This window comes from Quercus lobata, chromosome 10, assembly GCF_001633185.2.
Source record: "Quercus lobata isolate SW786 chromosome 10, ValleyOak3.0 Primary Assembly, whole genome shotgun sequence".
Lineage (NCBI taxonomy): Eukaryota > Viridiplantae > Streptophyta > Magnoliopsida > Fagales > Fagaceae > Quercus > Quercus lobata.
In genome coordinates, this window is record NC_044913.1 from 62,191,503 (window position 1) to 62,212,667 (window position 21,165).

At 33.4% G+C, this 21,165-nt stretch overlaps 1 protein-coding gene and 1 long non-coding RNA gene across 5 annotated transcripts; one reads left to right on the top strand and one right to left on the bottom strand.

Annotated features, from left to right (window-relative positions):
* Window positions 1-9,353: 9,353 nt before the first annotated feature.
* On the bottom strand, window positions 9,354-11,630 carry LOC115963289. 4 transcript variants are annotated; one of them, XR_004085784.1, is made up of 5 exons: window positions 11,240-11,629; window positions 10,764-11,123; window positions 10,642-10,675; window positions 9,814-9,981; window positions 9,356-9,713 (listed from the first exon to the last, which is right to left on the bottom strand). It is a non-coding gene; the product is annotated as an uncharacterized LOC115963289 (long non-coding RNA). The 4 variants fall into 4 exon arrangements; XR_004085783.1 differs by having other exon boundaries at window positions 9,362-9,713; window positions 10,642-10,895; window positions 11,086-11,123; window positions 11,240-11,625; XR_004085785.1 differs by having other exon boundaries at window positions 9,354-9,713; window positions 9,814-9,937; window positions 10,642-11,123; window positions 11,240-11,630.
* An 8,512-nt stretch (window positions 11,631-20,142) lies between these two features.
* Window positions 20,143-20,808, top strand: LOC115965158 (uncharacterized protein At4g02000-like). The gene has a single exon (XM_031084347.1). It carries the CDS (start codon window positions 20,143-20,145, stop codon window positions 20,806-20,808), a length of 666 nt encoding a protein of 221 aa, XP_030940207.1.
* Window positions 20,809-21,165: the final 357 nt, after the last annotated feature.

Here is a 21,165-nt window from a genome sequence, read left to right on the forward strand (position 1 = left end):
AGAATGGCTTAAACTCTATGAAAAGATCTAATCTGTATAACCACAAAAAAAAAAAAAAAAAAAAAGGGTTTGGCGTTAGGGTAGGATAAATAAAACATGTTAGACATCAAACATTGCCTAATCTGAAGGTCAGCCAATTAATATAACAACCAACAAAATTATTTCCTTTTCCCCTCTTTGTGCAAATTCAATGGGTATATTTCAAATAAATTAGCTAAGCACAATAGCGAATATAAATAAAAATTTCAGTAGCAAGCCATAATCAAGACCCCAAACTTTTATGTGGAAAACTCTTCAATGAAAAGGGAAAAACCACAGGACCCAATTCAGTAAAATCTTCCACTATAGAAAATGGGTTTACAACAATATTCTCAAGAGCAAATGCTAGAGTCCAAGAAAAAAAAATTGAATCTTGAATTACAAAAAATTATTCATAATGCTAAGCATTGATGTGAAAACTAATAGTAACAAGAAGAAAAGATTTCTCCAACTGGCCAGCATTTGATAAAACATAGAGGAACTTCAAGCAACAACACCAATCAACATGAGGCTCCATTCGTTGGGAAAAATATACTGAAACTCCATCAAAGTCGGTAAAATGACCTTCCAATTTCGGCTTGAAAGTAGTTGGTTTTGTAGTTCTGAAATCTTCTTCTCTCTCATACACAGCAACTTTAGTTTTGCAAATTTTTCAACGAGGATAGCACAACTGTAAAGAGTAGATAAGTGTAGAATATTATTAGAAAATATGAAAACATAAGTGATAATTCAAATGAAATCCTTAAAATAAAAAACAAAAGACTTTCTGAATTTTCTGAGAAATATTTGATGTGCTAATAGAAATTCAACCATCATGGAAGAACCACAATAAAATAGAGCTAAAAGTAGAAGATACACAGAAGCTATGCAGTAAGATACGTTAAATATGAATTAATGGTTTGTCACAAAACTCTTTGGACATCATTAACCAAAGAATATGATAATATATATACAGCCAAAATAAATTAAAAAGGAAAAAAGGAAAAAAAAAAAAAGAAAAAAAAAAAAAAAAAAAAAAAAAACAAGCAGAGAGGAGAACAAATCATGAACAATTAGTCAACTTCAAAGCAAATCACTAAACAGATTTTTAAATGATTTTGACCTATGTATTACATAGGATGTATCAAAGGTTTATCTCAATTACTAGAATATGGGCAATCTTAGACCCTTTTGGGCTAAACTACATGACCTCTGATTGGGACAATCAAAGATCACTGGTATTTGTAATTTAGTGACGCGATGAGCCACTTCACCTTAAGCAGATACTAGAATCAGTAGCTTTTAACCCTTGTTTAAACCATTTTAGGGATCCCATCAACCAATGTTAATTTGAAAATGTAAATTTTATATTGGCATTTATCAACATGCCTACATTTGCGTATTAGCTTTCTGCCAGAGGAATGCTGTTTACTGTCAATAGTCCAATATTATTACAAGTCCCATTTAAGAGAGCTCTCCTAATTGATACATTTAGTTGGGTTAAGACTCTTTCTGTGCTTCTCAGTTTTAGTTGTATGGATAATTAGTCACTGACATCTTTATAGAAATTGCAGGTGGAAAAGATTGATGGCTCCCTTGAGTTTCTTATCCTTGGTAAAGATGAATTGTTGGATGGTCAGAAATGAGGTTTTCCATGCATTTTGATTCTGTAATTTTTTTTAAAAAATTCTGTTCTATGTTGAGATTCTTGTGTATTGCAAAAGGCCAAAAGTGGATATTTTGTCTTAATTGAAAAACTGTTCATTGCACTCTACCTCTTTACTAACATGATGGAGGCAGTGGATATTGTTTCATCAATTTTTGAATGGGTGTCAAGTATTTGCTTGACTTCTGAATTAATCAAACGTGTGGGTACTCCTAACCTTTCAACTCTACTTCTTTCCCATTTTCTTAGAGGTTGCTGCTACGGTTAAAACAATTCAGGAGATGGAACAGGTAGAAAAGAGGTTGATGCTACAAGCATATCAAAGAGGTTGATGCAGAATCAAGGAGGTTCCTCTCACAGCAGATATGCAAGCACCCTTTCCTTGGCTTGGTGCTAAGGTTTAGTTTTCTACAAGAGTGGTAGATGATGATATGCGTTAAAACGAAGTGGTTCACAATGATAGGAAATCTTAAGAATTGTTTAGTTGAAGTTTTTATCTATAAACAAACTCATTAGGCTGCTAATGTGTATTACATACCATCAACTACTAGCATAGTGCTTTTAAGAGCTCCTTGAACCATCTAACTATATTTGGTAGCCGTACTTTGTCAAGGTGTTGTAAATTTCACAAATTATTGGCTAGAGTCTTGTTTTCTTATTATATGGGATCTTTGAGTTTACAACATAGATTATTATGGGTATCTGGGACTTTTTTTTTACTACATATATTGCTAATTTAAAGGGTTTTAAATGCTATTTTGGAGTGTATTGTTTCCCACTAAACTCTTCATTTTTACACTAATATAGACTATAAGATAAAAATTGAAAGTTACACCAAATCAAGGTGGTCATTTCAAAATTTTAAATTTAAGGATATATTTACAAATACCCAGCACATTGGCAAACACGCTGCATGTCCAAAATGCTAAACTCTTCTTAACACTAATACAGATTTAACAATCTAAAATTATGAATTTTATTAGCCATGTTCCAAACATTCAATAGGTAAAAGTTCATAAATTTTATAGAGACAAAACAGAAAAACTACATTGCTTATTACATAAGATCAAATTGCTAGAACATGATTAGTGTTAGATTTAATGAGTCCTTCCTCCAGCTAACGCATAGATTGTTAGTCTCTATAATGAGGGTCAAACCACAATTCAGTGATTTGGCTGTACTCAATCTAACTCTATACACTGTTTTGGCGATATATGAACATGTGGATTTGACACACACACCTTTACATAGACTAAAAGTTTTTTTCTTTTTTTCCTTTTATGTAGATATGTACATTGGCTACAAAACACTGTGACTCTGCAAATACATAAACTGAATAGGGTCGTGTAAAGCACAAATTACAAAGTAAATTATATATACATATCCCAGATGGTAAAGAGAAAGCAAACCTGAAGTGCCTTGGCATCAGTTGTCATCAAGTTCGCTAGTTTCTGAGATGCAACCTTCTTGTTAGCTTCAAAAGGTGAAAACCATATATTAATATATTAGAGTAGAACCATCAACAACTTCAATGTTGTCTAAAACTTTATAAGAACTTGAGTTCAATTTTGCTTGCACTAGTTGAACTAGGGATAACTTAACTCATTAGCCCCTGCATATGATCCACTTACACTGACCTCCCAACCCAAATAGAAAACAAATATTAACAAGACCTTCACCCACCCAATTCACACATAAACATAGCAATCATGACCCAGCCCATATTAACAAAATCTATTGTCAAATGTCAGAGAGTTTTACGCACAAGAACTGATTCATGTACTGTTGCAGTTTCAGCTCAAGAAATTAGAAAGGCCAATCTATAAGTGAACTTTACAAGAGATGTTGAGACAAAGAATGTGTATGTTTTTTATCAATGGGCATCAAAGCATGCTCTAATAGCAACCATTTCGATATAGAAAATTTCCAAATTGCCATATAATTTTGATTTTGAAAAAATTCAAATTGAATCAAAACTTTCATAATTGTTTTAGATAATTCACAAATTTCCAGTAATCAGTGTGGTTGGTGAGATTACTTTCCATCAATTAATTCAGAAGCAATAATCTATCCATGGGTGTGGTCTATGGAGGAGTATTAGAATGGGTGGGGAGATTTTTGGTCTCAGCATATTTGGTTTGAGGTTGGTGTGGCAACCAACCAATGAAAGATGCTTTTCCTCTTGCATGATGAAATGGTCTCATATGTTGGAAAATGAGCAGAAAATGTTTAGAAAAAGCTGTTGGAACAATGGAAGGAAGAAGGGCACAACTGGCATGAATAATACACTTATTGGATTGAATCAATATTTTATATACTAGAAGGGATTAGAAAATTGAGAAAATATACCAAATAAAACTTCAGTTGGCTTGGGAGTGGATGAAAACTTCATAATGTAATTTTTCATCCAGCTGAACACAACAGATATGTGTCCCTAGTGCCTGCACATCAAGGCAAAATATTTAACTGATTGAATAATATTTTAGGTCTATTAATAATGTGGATCCAGGTGTTATTAATTCAGCTAAATAAGGATGGGAACCTGAGAAGAATTGAGGTTTATTTTGCAGAAAGTATTGAAGTAGAGAGAGTACATAATCTTGGAAGACTAATCGCCCTTTCTCTACACAGTAATACAAAACTTTTTTTTTCCTTTTATTTCTTATAAATTTTATGAGGGTTAATGGACTTTAAGGAGGTTTCACAGTCATTTATTCAAGGGGTCAAAGTGTGGCAAATATGTATTCACCATCTCATTTCTCTCTTCTTTCATTTTTATTTATTTTTATTTTTAAAGTTTGTTGTTATCTTTAGATATTTGCTTATGGATTCCGAAAAATTTACAGAGAAACCTTGCTGGTGATATACAAGGAATGAAGCTATAGTGACCTGGGCCTAAAATTGATAGCAAAAGGCCAGGAAAATCATAGAAAAACCAGCATGCAATTTCAACCACTTCAGCTGCTGATAATAGTGTGTGATCTTCACCCACCACACAAAAAACAGTAGAGATAAATGTTACAATTTTGAGCACCAAGATCTGATTAAGAGTACTGGCCCTCATTATGAAAACACATTCAGTTTGACAATCTGTTTGAATCTAAGTTTCTTAAGTGCACAAAGACTAGGAAAGCTTTTTTTTTTTAAATAGATAATTGCAATATATTAAAACAAAGAAAAACAAAGAAAAATACACAAAACCGGCCGTACAATTAATGACACAAAGGTAGAGTATCTAGGAAATCCATCAAAGAAAACGTGGAGAGAGTGGAGGACTTCAATCCCCATTCATAAAGAGTATTCAGAAATAAAAACTTTAGGTTTGGTGCAGTGGACTCTCTGTCCTCGAAAATGCAGCAATTAATTTCACCCCAAATGCACAAAGCCTAGGAAAGCAAAGGTATAAATTTGCAATTTTCTTTTGTAGCCATGAAAATTTTACATTTATTACTTTATCACTCTTAGATTTAAGATTATTGTGGTAAAGATGTTAAAACATATTGAGTTGTTAACAGAAGCCCATTTGTGATCATTTATAATTCATTAACCTCAGTTTCCACTATAAATTAAAAAGAAGAAAAACAGTAAATTACAAATCAAAGTATCCATATGATTGACAGAACTTGCTGTTATTAATGGTGACACAAAGGCATTTGTAATTTATCCAACTAATGGCAAATAAATGACTGGAAATTACTTCATTATATCCATGTCAGCAATTAAAAGAGCCACAGAAAAGGACATTTTACACTGTTCTGGCTAAGCTGTAATAACATCAAAAGCACATTGCTGATATGCATATTGACCAATTATGAAGTAAATTAGAAGAAAACCTGAAGTGCCTTGGCATCAGTTGTCATCAAGTAAATTATTTCCCAGATGCAAACTTCTTGAAAGCTTCCTGAGTTTGTCTTCAAAATCTGAGCAATGTGGCCACCTTGAAAAGTTGAACACCATTTATAGATATATAGAACCATCAACACCTTCAGTGCTGTCTGAAATTTAAATTTAAATCTGCAAATGCCAACGGGTCGGGTTCGGGCCGGGTTTCTTAATATCCGAACTCGACCCACGGGCCTATATCTATAATCCGAACGCAGCCCGTGTAATAAACGGGTTTTTTTGATAGCACCCGAACCCGCCCCGTTGGGCCCGCGGGACCCAAAATCACAAACAAAATATCGGTAAAAACCCAAAACAAAAAAATCATCACAGAACAACATTTTCCTGGCAATTTTTGTGGCATCTAACAAACCCAGAAATTTTGCAAATCCAAAAATAAAACTAGTAAATCTGAATCCCACCAAAAAAAAAAAAAAAAAAAAAACCAAAAAATTTGGCTCACAAAAACAAAACCCAAACCCAAATTTTGCTCACAAAAACACGAAAATAAAAAAACCCCAACCCATCCAGTGGTGGGTCTGTAACTGGTGAGGGGTAGCTCACGGTGGCTGGGCTTATCGGCGAGGATTTTCTTGGTCGCTTGAGGGAGGGCTTGCGTGGGGCTTGATCGCTTGAGGGAAGGCTTGATCAATGATCGCTTGAGTTGAGAGTGAGAGTGGAAACTAGAAACTACGGTTGAGGCGTGAGAGGTAGAGAGGGGCGGCTGCTGAGTGAGGGTAGAATGAGAAAAGAGTGAGACTTAGGGTTAGATATATATATATAGTTAGGTTTTTTTGGGTAATTTTAGCTAAAATAAGCGGGCCGGGTCGGGTCCGAATTCGGGTCTATTTTTTCTCAAAACCCGCACTCCCCCCTTCGGGTTTTTTTAAAAAACCCAAATCCGATCCTATTTTTTTTTCGGGCCGGATAAAATCCGACCCATTAAAGTCGGGTCAGGCAGAAATTGCCAACCCAAACATAAAACGAAAAATCAGCAAGACCTTCACCTACCCAATTTCCTTTTCTTATTCAACTAAATTCCATTTTCCGCAATAAATTCACCCTCATAAACAGAGCAATTATGACCCAGAGTCCAAATCAACAAAATCTACTGTCAAGTTTCAGACAGCCCTAAGCAAAATAGCTGATCCATGAACTCTTACAGTATCAAAATGTGGAGATTACAAGAAATGTCAAGAGAAAGAATGAGTATGTGGACATAAAGCAGGCTCTAACAGTGATGAAACCAAGATTAGCAACCAAAAAAAAACAGTGATGAATCCAATATTCCAAATTTCCCAATGTCTAGAAAATTTCAATTTTGAAAAAAATTGCAGAAAGAAAATAGCTTAGCAAACGGAAATTGAATAGCAGCAAGACAATGACAGAAAAGGTGAGTTTGTAATTAGTTTAGAAATCATTGGCTACATAAACTAGTTTGTAATGGACACTCTTGGACCTCCAGGGGCCATTTCCTTCAGCACATCCTTCCTTTTAGGGAAAATGAAAAATTTGCAGATCCCAAAATGGGGTGAAGCATTGTGTAGGAGCAGATGGATCAGTTCTGCAATCATAAGTACCGTATGTAGCTCTTGAAGAAAATTGCCAGTCTTCTACAAGAGCAGAACATTAGGGCCATCAGTAACATATAAAAGTACTTTTAACTGCTAAACAGAATTTTAACAACAATAAACAAAGTGTTATACTATGCAATGGCGATTCTGAATAACCATCTCATATGAAAAAATGCAACAGCTCACATACCCGACAAGCATAAAAGACTCAGGAGTTCGTCATTTTATATGTAAGTGTGAAACCACAATTCAGTGATTTGACTGTACGCAACATAACTCTATACATTGTAGATATGCATATTGGCTATAGACACTGTGACTCTACAAATATATATAAACTAAATTTGGTTTTGTAAATCACCATTTATGAAGTAAATTATGTATAAATATCCAAAATGGTAGGAGAAAGCAAACCTGAGGCAACAGTTCCTAGATGCAAACTCCTTGCCAACTTCCTGAGTTGGTCTTCAAAATCAGAGCAATCTGGCCACCTTCAAAAGGTAAAAACCATATAGAAAATGTTAGAACCATCAAAAAAAAAAAATTCAAGTGTATGTCAACAAATGGAACGATTAACCTAATAAATTGTATGAGTAAACTTACCCACTATCCTGGATGTCAACAAATGGAATGTGGTCAATCTTGGACAGCTCATTTTCTTCCAAATTGGGGCAATCATAAATGATCAGCGTTTTCAATTGGGTGAGGCGTCACATGGCTTCCTCAGTGGGCAGATGCACCAAGTGATTGCAATCCACAATATACAGCTTTTGAAGAGAGGAAAGGCAACCCAAACACTCTGGCAAAGCTTCTATTTCAAAAAATCTCTATATCCACAGAATTTTAAGGGTAATGAAGTATTGAATTTGGCCCAGGAGAGAGTGGGCTGACTCACACAATTTGAGCTTTTGGAGAGAGGGTGGGAGTGTTGAATGGAAGTAGAACCCACACACTGGACACCTGGCCAATACCTCAGCTCAGGACATTCCCATACCATCAACTTCTGAAGGGACACGCAGGTGTGCAGTGAGTCTAGCAAATCTCTCAGTTCATTACAGTAACTTATGGTGAACTCCTTAAGGCATGGAAACACCAACACCTCACCTACATCCTTCCACTCTTCTAAGGCAATAATCTCCACCAATTTGAGTATTCTCAATGCCGGAAATAATGTAGTAGTATTTCTGTAACTCCCATCACTGTAACTGTAAAACTCGCTTCCTATTCTTCTTACCTTCTCCATTCCTATTATTTCAAGAAACCTAAGACAGGGTAAATGTCCCAGGGTGGGAACTTCTTCGCATTCCGTACACCCATTCAAATAGATCTTAATCAAATTTTGATATAGCAACAAACCAACCCATGATGGGAATTTCTTTCCCCCATACCTTCCGATTGTTAAGCTTTTCAAATTTGGGTGAGGCTGGAGGCCTTCCAACACCCTTTCATCTTTATCATAGCTGTCCGCTGCTCTTATTGATGACTAGCTTTTTAACCCGCACTATGTGCGGGAAACTTTTTATTTATATTTATTAGAAAGAAATTTTTTTTAATAATATTTAAATACACTTTTACCACGTACTAAACACCGAACACATATCTCCATTTATAAATCTAATTACAAACACCATAGGCAGATACCAAAAACTAATTTAACCAAATCTAACTCAAATATCTAAATCTAAAACAATCCAACCAAGTGCATTTGAAGATGTTGATTCAGCATCAGCTAACTTTTTTTTTCCTTTTGAATTCCAATGTGCCTCTACATTGTTTTTTGTGTGGTTATGTGCTTAATGCTCATTTCATATCTCAGTTGTTCTTTTTGTTCTTGCTCCTTTCCAATCAACCAAATATTTTTTTCCCTTCTTATTTTCCACCTATCATGTCCCTTTTGTGAGGAATAAATATAGACCTTTGTAGATTTCATTCAACCCCAACACTTATATACTGCACAAAGTAAATGTATCTCAGAAGCTTGATAAGAACCTATAAAATTTAAATAAATAAAAAATCATAATGGTCTCAGATTTCTTTTTGTTTTTGTTTTTATACATAGATTCATTGCGTTATTGAAAGTGTATGGGGAGTTGTAACAGCAAGGCAGAATATGAAATTGCAAAAAGTGTACCCATATCTCCTTGCAATCAAAATCTGTTGCAAGTTGGACTACAAATTTGGTTATACAGAACAAAGTAAGTTTTCTTTTACGTTCACAAACTTATATGCTTCTAATTCAAGGAAAAAATTCAAGTAATTAAAACATAATTAAAAAAATATAACAATAAAGAAATGTTAGATCCATATGGAAGTTTCCATGCAAAAAAAACCCTTAAGTAATACATGAATATTAACAGAAGTTCAAAGTCCTATAAAAGCTCAAATCTCTTAAAACAGTACACCAATATAAGAAATTTGAGTGGTTTACTCTATCTTGGCACAAAGTTAAAAGTAACCTCCAACTTTTTATGGCTTATCCAGACCTTCAAATGCTTTAATATGTCTATAAGTCTCTCATCAAGCTCTTTGATCCATTCAACCACACCCTTTGATATTTCAAAATTAATATATGCCTGTCATTAAACAAATAAAGGCATTATTACTACCAGTTCTCTCAAAAGTAACATACTCAACATGCTTTTAAAAAAATGCTAAAGCTTTATTACAACAGACCTTTGTATAGAGCACCTGGCAATTGAAAGGGTGAGATACCAGCCCCATGAAATATGAATTGGCTATACTGATGCCCACCAGAAATCTATAGCATCATGTCCATACACAAAATTCCAGTTTGCACCTAACAAAAGTGAAAAGTCTAATAATGTCGAGAGAATCTAGTTCCTGTTCATTAAAGAGCACATATTTAGCATTCACAAATCCAATCAAATGTATGGTTTGCTGCTTACAGAATCTAGTTATGGACATCAGATGCTGTTAGATTTCACATACGTTGTTGCAAAATGACTTGAATTATCTATATTCATTATAATATCATGTAAGATGCATTTCAATTTTATTCACTAATCATCAAGCCCTGTAGATGTTCAGGAAGCAATATTGAGAAAAAAAATTCAAAACACATTCTGGCAATTTAAGAAACTCTTTTTAGCAATCAAATAAGCTTTACACAACTATCTCTAGAAGCTGAATCTATCAGAAAGCACCACAAATAGTTCCTATTCATTATAGAGTACATAATAGTTCCCCTAACTTTCAAATACATAATCTTAAAGGCCATTGTCATTCAATTTTATAGAGAAAAATATAGAAGGGTTCCAACTTGGGAGCCCTATAAGAATTAGAGTCTAAAAGTTCATTTTAAGATTAAGTTTCATATTCTTCCAAGAAGAGAAAAAATGATTATGAGGAGATAGAAATAGTGATTTACCACCAAACTTTCTATGGATTACATGGCCAAACTGTCATGGATTTCAATAATAAATTTTTCTATTTTATCTATAAAGCAACTATATGGGAAATTAGGGAAAAAGGTAGCCAAACCTTTTGGATTTTCTTTTTTCCTCTGTCTGTTGGTCTGGAACGGAACATGCAAACAGTTAAAAAGTGGGCCAAATCATCAGAGAGAGTATCCGAAAGAGGGAAATTAACCACGCTATTCTGACCATGTGTGTATGGAGTTACAGAGAAGAAACGAAACAGGGTGGAAGAGCAGGTCTCAGTTACAGTGACTTTGAAGTTTTCATTGGGAAGTGATGCAGCTCATTTCACTAACACAATCATTCCGATTCCGAAATCTAGAATGTGAACAGTTCAGGGAGAAATACATTGAAATCGGAATATTCAAAGTAGAGTACTAACACCACCAATAAACAAAAGCAATATATTCATCCAAAGAGCAGATTACAAACCCTAGATCTGACAAAAACGAAAAAAAATCAAAGTAGATCTAAACGATCTGGAATCTGATCGATTCGAAATTGGTACCTGGTTGAACTTGAGGGCGTGCAGATGAGAATGTCAAACTAAAAAGCGAATAGAAAAACTTAATTAAAATACCAAAATCGAAAAACAATCCAAACAAAATATCAAAACCTAATCATAATTAATAAACAAACTTAAATCGAAGATAAAAACTCACCGGTGAAAGAAATTAATGGACAGTTAGATGAAGAAATCTGACAGGAAAGTGAGAGACTTCTTTTCATTCTTGATTGCAAACCGTGGAAATATGTCAATGGGCTTCTGTTTTTTCTTTTTCATCGGCAGGGAAAATCTTTTCTTTTGGCCGTTTGTGTTAACAAATGGAAAGAATGGATGATTGTGTGTTTTGGGTTTCAATTTTTAGAGCGTGCAGTTTTTGATCTCTCGATCTCTCTCTCCTTCTGCGTTCTCTGCCTCTCTATTTCTCTGTCTCTCGGTCTCTCTTTCTCCTTTTTTTTTCCGTGTAGCTATCTTCCTTTTTATTGTCTTAAGCAGTTAATTTCCTTTTATACCAATAGGGGTTCCAAACAGTGTTTTAATGTAGCGAAAAATTATAATTTATCACTTTTAAACGGTGTTATCGCATTGTCAAACAATATAATGTATCGTTTTTTAAAGTTACACATGTCTAAATTTTAGATAGGGACTTTTCCTATTTGTCATTACCTCCTTAATTCTAGGAAATCATTTTCTCTCAGCTTCTGCAATTATATAGATATAGATGTCCAGTGTAATCCCATCTTGAACATTTCCTTTTCTTTTAATTTTGCACTTATTGGCTTCTTCCTCATCTTCCACCTTCTCTAGATTACTTATTTTTATTTCTCTCCTGAGATTCTTTAAAGCTTCCAATTCCTTAATCCGATAACCTTCATCTCGACCCACAACAAATATTGGCAATGATTGAAGGCAAGTCAACCGCCCTAGATTTTTAGGTGCTTTCTTAATTTCATCAATACAAATATGTCTCAAGTTAATCAAATTGCTTAGGTCTTTTGGAAGTTCCATGAGAAACCCTTCAATTCTTAAAGTTTAATTGTAAAGCTTATTGATTGAATTTGGTAAATGATTAATTATAGTGATGTGAAGAAGCCTTAGATGTATTAACACATCAATTGATTCTGGCAGCTCTATCTCCTTATATCCATATAACTTTAAAACTCTTAAGCTTTTAAATTCTACTAATAATCTGTTGCCAAATTCAGCATTCTCTAAAATTAATGTGCATAATTTTGTGAAACAATCACCTTTAAATGAAATTCCTGGTGTTGTTTGGCCACCAAATCCAACAAATAAACTTCGTATGTGGCTGAAATTATCTAAGTTGAAGATTTTGATTTTGAAATTAAGAGCACAAAATCATGTACCAAATCATGCATTCTATAGCTGATAATATTACCATACTCATCCCTTTTACCATTTTGTAAAAAGGATTTGTCTTATAAAATTTTAAAATACTTGTTACCAATATCCTCGTACTTTCTTTAGACAGTTCAAGAAACCCTTCAGCCATCCAATGCTAAATTAGTTCATCCTTTCTAATTTCATAATCTTTAGGGAAGATTGCACAATATGCAAAACACCTTTTTAAAGATGATATTGTAAGACTATCAAGTCTTGACTTTAATTTTAGAAAGACATCATCATCATCATCCAGTAAATCCCAACTTTTTAGGACACAATATTCTCTTCCTATAACTTCTGAATCATCAAGGGAGGAGTCTATATTGTCTAGGCTAATCTTGGGGTTTGAATTCACAATTTTAAGACCCAAGCCTTCTACTTCATTCACAATATCATCTAATGCATGTTTGACGGTCTTAACTTTATCAAAATTGCATAATGAAAAACTAAAGTACCTGATTCATCATTTGGTATTTCAGGAAAGTGTCGTAGCTGAACTTATCTAGCACATTATCAACCTCATAAACTACATCTTTAAGCTTTGTTAACCAAACCTCACGGACTCATCGCTTACTTGTCTTTTTTGAGCATCATATGATATGACATGAATCTTGCATAACATGTAAAGAAGATTTTTCAACTCCTTGCTCTTGGAATGCTCAGTGATAAGTGAAAATACATTGGCAATTAGAAGTCCACAATATCATCAAGTAAAATTTCAACTATATATTCTTCCTTGCCCTGCAAAGGAGAAATTAGTATGAAAAGGTTTCCAAAGTGTTAAAAAGGTATGGCTTTGTTAAAAACAAACAACTACGTTGCGACTAAACAAACACCTCTGTGACAATTCTATCTATAATTTTTTATGATGAAGCTGAAGTGATTTTTCTCTCCTTAGCACTGCTTGATGATGCACATTTAAGCTTTTTGTTAGTCTCTTGAGTTGCCAGGGCTTTTTTTTGAACTTCTTGAGACACGGCTACACATGCCACAATGTCATGGCCTGAAATTCCAGCCAAGTGTGCCTTAATCCTTGTTGCACCTCCGGGAAAATCACCATGACAAAAATTACATTTGAAACGACCATCTAGACGTTGCTCAGCATAATCCCAAAATTATCTCTCTTTCTACCCATATTTCTTTTTTCCTAACAATAAATACATAAAGAATAAAATTTCATAACCGAATTAGAAATTAAAATAATTATATTTCATAAAAGATAAAAATAAGTTTATTCTATTTCTTTAAAAATATTAGAGAGAGAGGCTTCACTTAATGATATGATATAGACATATGGTAATCGTATTTGCCAACTCAGATCTGTATCAGTATCAGTTCTCAACAACTGTTACTATTGAGTATGTATGGCGTTTTGGTAGGAATCTAGTCCATCTCCCCCTCCCTGATTGAGGAGACAGATGATGGAGGAGGTTCTTCCCTTTAATTGTGTTAATTAAACTATTTATTCAGCCAAAAAATAAAAAAGCAATACAGCGTAAGAGACATGTCAGAGAGCACTTACTTCAGTATAATTAGCTTGCAAGCAAATAGGTAGATATGCAGTCAATGGACGTCAGGAACAGCGAGAGAGAGAGAGAGACCGAGAGTGAAAACTCTGTGAAAAGAGCAAAACAAAGAGAGAATAAGAGAAAGAGAAGAGTGGTCTCGCAATTTATAGTTTTAAAGCGAAAGTCCTTTTACTCTTAAATTTTAATCATTATATTTGATTTAAAGTTTTAAACGGTCCTATCAAAAAAAAAAAAGTTTTAAACGGTCATATTTTCAGAAATCGTTTCTCTAACGCTGTGGCCGTTTGGTATAGTTGTCTAATATCATATTTTTAATTTTTAAATAACATTTCATGTATTTACATATTTTTTTTATCCATACATATTTTAAAAAAATATAAATAATATTATTAGAACAATATTATCAAATGACCTTTATTATATTTTTAAAAATTCATCTCTTTTGACTGTCAAATCTTTGTGTGAAAATGGAAATTCAGAGGTGACGATCCAAGTCTTTTATTTATTTATTTTTTTTTTTTTGAGAAGGTGGTCTAAGGCATTTAAAAGGTCAAATATTTAGGCTAAAGAAATAATTTAATACATATAACCATTATTTTAGTCCCGAATTTTTTTTGTTCAAATTTATAATATACCCATACACAGTTTATTTACAGTTTTTTCATTTCCCTTTTTTACTTTTTATTTTTTAATCTTGAGTCGAATAAAACACATATGTATTACATATAGGGAGAAACTAGAATTAGGAGGGCCGCTTTACTACTGTCCTTTGGCTCTATTGTTACTGCATAGGAGTGTTTTTTTTTTTTTTTAATGGATAATTGGTTGATTGGACTTAACTTTATTTTGGCTTTGTTATTGGTAATTTTTGTTGTTGAGCTAATTTTTTTAGGCTTATATATTTTGTTTTAGATTTTAGATGTATAAATATTTTTATGCCCTCTAAAATGAGGAAAAAAGTCAAAGCTACAAATTTTTTTATAAATTACTAATATGGTAAGTGATTATTGATAAATAAAAAAGTGATATAAGTGACAGGTTTAGATATGTACTAGTAATAATTTGTATCTCAACAGTTTGTAAAAATATTGTAAAAAAATTTATGGTTGTAGCATTACTCTAAAAAGAATTAATGATATTGTTTAGGGAGGTAAAGTGTAATTTTATAGAACAAAATTGCTAAAAGTAGTACCTATATATATACTAGTAATTAAAAAAATTATTTAAAAAAAAAAAAAAAAAAACCAAAGAAAGGGTCAAAACAATGATAAGTGACAAGCCAGTCCAGCAAGTTCTTGGTTTTTCCCCAACCAACTCATCAACTAGAATGATTTTATCTCATCATAAGGATTTAAAGTTGCAGAGACCCAAAAGGGAAATCTTGGAATCAATGGAACCCCACATTGCCTAGGGAAGCACATGGAAACGTGTATATAAAGAGTGACCTCCCTTTAATTTGTAGTAGCCTTTTTCCCCACTTCTATGGACAATATCTACACAATTGAAACGGGATCGTTGCAAAAGAACCTTCATTTTAAAATGAAGTGGCTAGATTATACCAAGTCATCATGCCACATTTTCTGCATCTTGAAAACATCTTTTCAGCTTTATTTAAAATCTAGTACTAAACAAGAAAAATAGGATACAATTTTCTGAAAATTGTATTTAGAGAATATCAACCAAACAATATATTTAAATGTGGGACACACCATTTTATGGATTGTAAAACAAAAAACTATATTTAAATACTCTTTCCAAACAGACCTTAAGTTGTTACTGTTTCTAATTTTAAACCTACCATTGAAATTACCTTTTTGTCCATTAGTAATAGCTAGTATCAACTTGTCACTTAGAATTTATTTGCGAAAATGTTGTGAACATAGTATTTCTCGCAATTTTTGGTTTAACCTTCAATGTACCAAAATTTTGAAGGGATCATATTTTATTTTTAATGGGCTCAAGTTTTTATTTAGGGTGTTCAAGATTTTTTTTAGGGTGGTAACAACCTATATTAATTTAAAATTCAATTTTTCAAGGCCTGTTTGGTGAAACCATCACTGTAGGAGGCAAAAATTTGTCAAGCCAATTACAAAATGCCACATCAAAAATTTAGTGACAAATTCTAGATTAATATGTCATTAAATTAATTAAATCAAATGATGACATGTGTCATCCAAATTGATATTACATTGGCATATTGAAATTTGCCACGTATCACTTAACCCACAAGATAGAGATAAATTCATATTCAAAGTTTATGGATAATTATCCTTATTAAAATAAATAAAATAAAATAAAGATAAATTTTCTATTCAAAATTGATGGATAATTATCTTTATTAAAATAAATAAATTAAATAAAGATAATTATTTATCTTTGTTGATTATTATCTTTATCAAAATATGATATTTATCAAAATAGATAAATAGAGATAATTATCTCTAAGCAAAATTTGGGCTAATCAAGAGTTTACTACATATTTTTAAGCATATCAATTCAAAGTGGAGCTTATCCTCTTAAACCACTATAAATAGAGGACATCTCCTCTCATTTTCAGGGGGAAATTTTTCTAAGACGTCAAAACTCTGTAGAAATTTTGCCTCAAGAACACACAAAGAACATTCAAAGAAGTTCTTTGAAGTTATATTGGAATTAAGCTGAAAAGCCTCTGTAAACTTCAACAAACCTCAAATCCTTGAAGCTCAATGAATCAAGCCTCTAAAGCCCCGACGAACTTCAACCTAAAAAGACTTCACATTCAAAGATTTGAAGAACAATAAATCTCTAATAAGCTCAAAGCTAGAGATTTGTTGTGAAGACTGTTTAATCCATCTTCCAACTAAAGTCAAGAAGATTTCTTGTCCAAGTCAAGTTCAATGAAGATAGAATCAAAGGTTATTCTTCTGTAAAAGAATTGAAATAGAGATTGTACTCATTATTCATCAATACAAATTTATATTTGCAAAACATATTTCTTTTCAATTGTTTGATTTTCTGCAATTGAGAAATTTTGTGTTTACAATCACCTTCACATGAAATTCTTTGTTTAGTTTGGCCATCAAATCCAACAAATAAACTTCGTACGTGGCTAAAATTATCTAAAATTGAAGATTTTGATTTTGAAATTGAGAGCGCAAAATCATATACCGAATGATGCATTTTGCAGCTGATAATATTCCCATACTCATCCTTTTTTGCATTCTGTAAAAAGGATTTTTCTAACAAAATTTTAAAAAACTTGTTACCAATATCCTCCATCATCGTACTTTCTTCAGATGGTTCAAGAAACCCTTGTGCCATCCAATTCTAAATTAGTTCATCCTTTTTAATGTCACAATCTTTAGGAAATATTGTACAATTTGCAAAATATCGTTTTAAAGATGGTATTGTAAGACTATCTAATGTTGACTTTAATTTTAGAAAGAGAGCATCATCAACCAAGATATCCCAAATTGATACGGCACTGTATTCTCTTCCTATAGCTGCTAAATCATTGAGGGAGGATTCTATATTGTGTAGGCTAATCTTGGGGTTCACAATTTTAAGACACAAGCCTTCTGCTTCATTCACATATTTATCCAACTTTTGTTTGATGGTCTTAACTTCATCAAAATTCTAGAATGAAATGCTAGGTAGTAGGTACCTGATTCTTCATTTGGTTTTGAATCTGTATCTTTTGCCCAAAAATCTCATAGTTGGACTTATCTAGCACATTATCAACATCAGATACTACATCTCTAAGCTTTGTTAACTAGATCCTCACAGAATTATCACTTACTTGCCTTTTCTTAGCATCATGTAACATGATGTGACTCTTGCACAATGTGTAAACAAGATCTTTCAGCCCCCCTTGTCTTTGAAACCCCACCCAAAATTGATATTCTCAGTGGCAATTGAAATTACATTGGCAACTCAATCCCGCAAAGGGTTGTTCATGGAACTACTTTCTAGAGAAAGAAATGGCTTCTTCACTTGATGAATAGGCCGACAGGGTCTCAGAATGCTTCCTCATCTTCTTCCAATAATAATAAGAATAAAGAAAAAGAGCAGAAGGATAAGACTATTGAAAAAATAAGACTTTTTGTCATAGAAAAAGTAACAGAATATATTGAAAAATATGAAGGAGATCTGATCACGGAATTTACAAAAGCTAATCTTGAAATTAGAACAAATACTTTTACTAATAATCTAGTTAATTCTGTTCTGGAAGACGGGTACGACTTATGTGGAAAGTTTGATAATATGAATTTGCCGCAGTTGCAGAAAATATACGAATCCTTCAAGGAGAGTTTTGATCTCATCGACGAATATAAGAACAATCTAATATATGATAGTATTCGTGTCCTCCTAAAGAAATACAACATCATCAAGGATAATTTCAACCGTATATTCTTCCTCATTCTGCAAAAGACAAATTAGTATGAAACGTTTGCAAAGTGTTAAATGGTATAGTTTTGTTAGAAATAAACTACTATGTATAGAATTGGGACCAAATAAACACCTGTGTGACAATTCTATCCTCAATTTCTGATGTTGAAGTTGAAGTGATTTTTCTCTTCTCAATCAAGGTTTTCAGACCCGGACCATTCAATGAACCGAAAAATGAAGAGATTCAAGGTTTTTAAGGTCGAACCAAGGTTCAATCAAGATCGAACCATGATGACATCATAATTAATTTAATATTAATAAAATACAAATAAGGGTATTAAAATGGAAACATTAACAAAATTTTACCAAAAATATGTCTTAAAAAATTTAAACTTTCAAATGAATTTTCACAATTTTTATAAGGTTAATAGAAAATAATAAAGCATAAACAAGTTTTAAAAATTTGAGTTTAGTAATCTTTCAAATAAAAAAAAAAAGTCTAAAATAAAATTATTTTCAACATAAATTTATAATTTGTATATTCACATGTAAAAAGCATAATTCTTGAACTAGAAATAAAATTATCAAATAATAATAGATTAAGTGGGAGGTAATATGATAAATTGACAAATTATTCTCTAAACTAAAAATAAATAAAATATGAAAACCAAGAAAGGCACATCAAAGGTGCCCAGCGTAGTAGTTGGCGTGTCAGTATAGACTTCTTTTTGAACTTCTTCAGACGAATAAAATTTCAAAACCAGATATAAACTTTTTGTTAGACTCTTGAGTTGCCAGAGCTTCTTTTTGAACTTCTTCAGACACGGCTACACACAAAGTGTGCTTTAATCCTTGTTGCACCTCCAGTAAAAACGCGATCACAAAATTTACATTTGAAAGAACCACCTTGTTCCACAATAATCCCAAAATGGATCTCTTTTTCGACCCATGTTTCCCTTTTAACCGACAATAAAGACATAAAAGAATAAAATTTCAAAACCAAATATAAATTAATTAGTTTACAAGCTTTCAAATGTTATATTTTTCATATTTAAAGATTCAACTAAAACTTTGACCGTGTTACATTTTTCATCTTTAAAGATTCGACTAAAATGAAATTATTAGAATTCCGTTCAAAGATCAAGAAGATAAATTTGTCCAAGTAAAACTTTATTAGCATTGAGAGAGATTAACATTTGTTGGATTGGTTTGCAACTTCCAGAGCTAGAGAGATTTTGTTGGTAACCATATAAAGCTTGTTCAAACAGAGGAAGCGAAATATATATGAACTACTTGTTGATACATGAAAGTCATAATATAGTTCAGAAATTTGTTTCTTTAACAACACTTGGTTTCCTCTCTCAAATGGCTTCAGGGTCTCGCAAAAGAAAGAAAGGGTCTCGCTACCCTCTCTGCCCTTTGCCTGTAGAATTGTTGGTCCTTCCTGTACTAGAGGAGTCTGGGTTCTCTGGAGGTAACAAGTTTACCTCAGAGCTTGTGGTTTGTTCCTTTCATGGGGTCCTGGGAAACACCTCTTTTTTCTTTTTTTCTTCTCTGTTCCTCTCGTGGGGTCCTATTTTCGTAGTCCTCCCTATCCTCTATCTTTTCTCCTTTTTATCTCCTGATGGAGGAGCTAACAAGTACCTAGAATAATCTCTCCCTAAACGAGAGAGAAGGCTCAAAATTTACTCTCCAGACCCAACATAGGTCTGTGGAGTTTATTATTGCAGCAAAATTTCTGACTAAACGTGTGCTGAATATGGAAGCCGTGGCAAAAACCTTTAGGCAACTCTGGAGATCCACTGAGGGTTTTAAGTTGAGGAAACTTGATGACCATTTGGTCTTGTTTGTGTTCAAGAAAAAAGGAGACCTGGACCGGGTTCTTCAGAGTGAACCTTGGTCTTTTGATAAAAATCTAGTGGTCTTGCAACGTTATGACCAAGATGTTCCAGTTAAGGATCTAAAGTTTGATCGGGCTATGTTCTGGGTCCAAGTTCACGACATTCCGATCCGATATATGTCTAGAGAAGTTGCTGAATCTATTTGTGAGTCGGTTGGTGTTGTTTGTTGCTCAAATGCAGGGGTGGAGGCGGATGGTGGTAGATTCATATGGGTTAGAGTGAGCCTGGATATCTCCCTACCCCTTTGCTATGGACGGTTGATTACATTAGATAACGGAAAAAAGTATTGGGTTAGCTTTAAATATGAACGTCTCCCCAATATATGTTACTGGTGTGGTAGGTTGGACCATAACAATAAGGATTGTGCTCTATGGATTCAGAGCAAAGGCTCTCTTACAGAGGAGAATAGGCAATACAACCAAACGTTGAGAGCTTCTCCATATAGGCCCCAAAAGTCCGTGATTTTTGTCCCGGGTTTTTATGACCTAGGAAGAGTTTCGGTGAGCCTACGGACGATTAGGTGATGCCAGAATTTTCTGGTCCTTCTTCATCGACTGAGATGAACCCAGTAATGGTAATGGACACGCATGAAGAATTCAGTAATGCTGATGCGACACCGGATGTGTCAGGTTCACGGGCCGATAGAGACTTGACGTATGAGCCCCAGGCCGATCCTGGATTTTCCTCACCCTCAACTGTCATTTGTCAGGCCACTGAAGAGCGTGCTATCCCAAAAGGTGATGGCTCCCTGCTGGCAGATTTGGAAGCCATTTCAAAGCCGCCCAAATCAGAAATGTTGCCAAAAAACACTGGCACCTTTGCTAATGATGACCCATTTCTTGCCAAGCTCCAAGAAATTGATAGTGACATAAAGAATATGA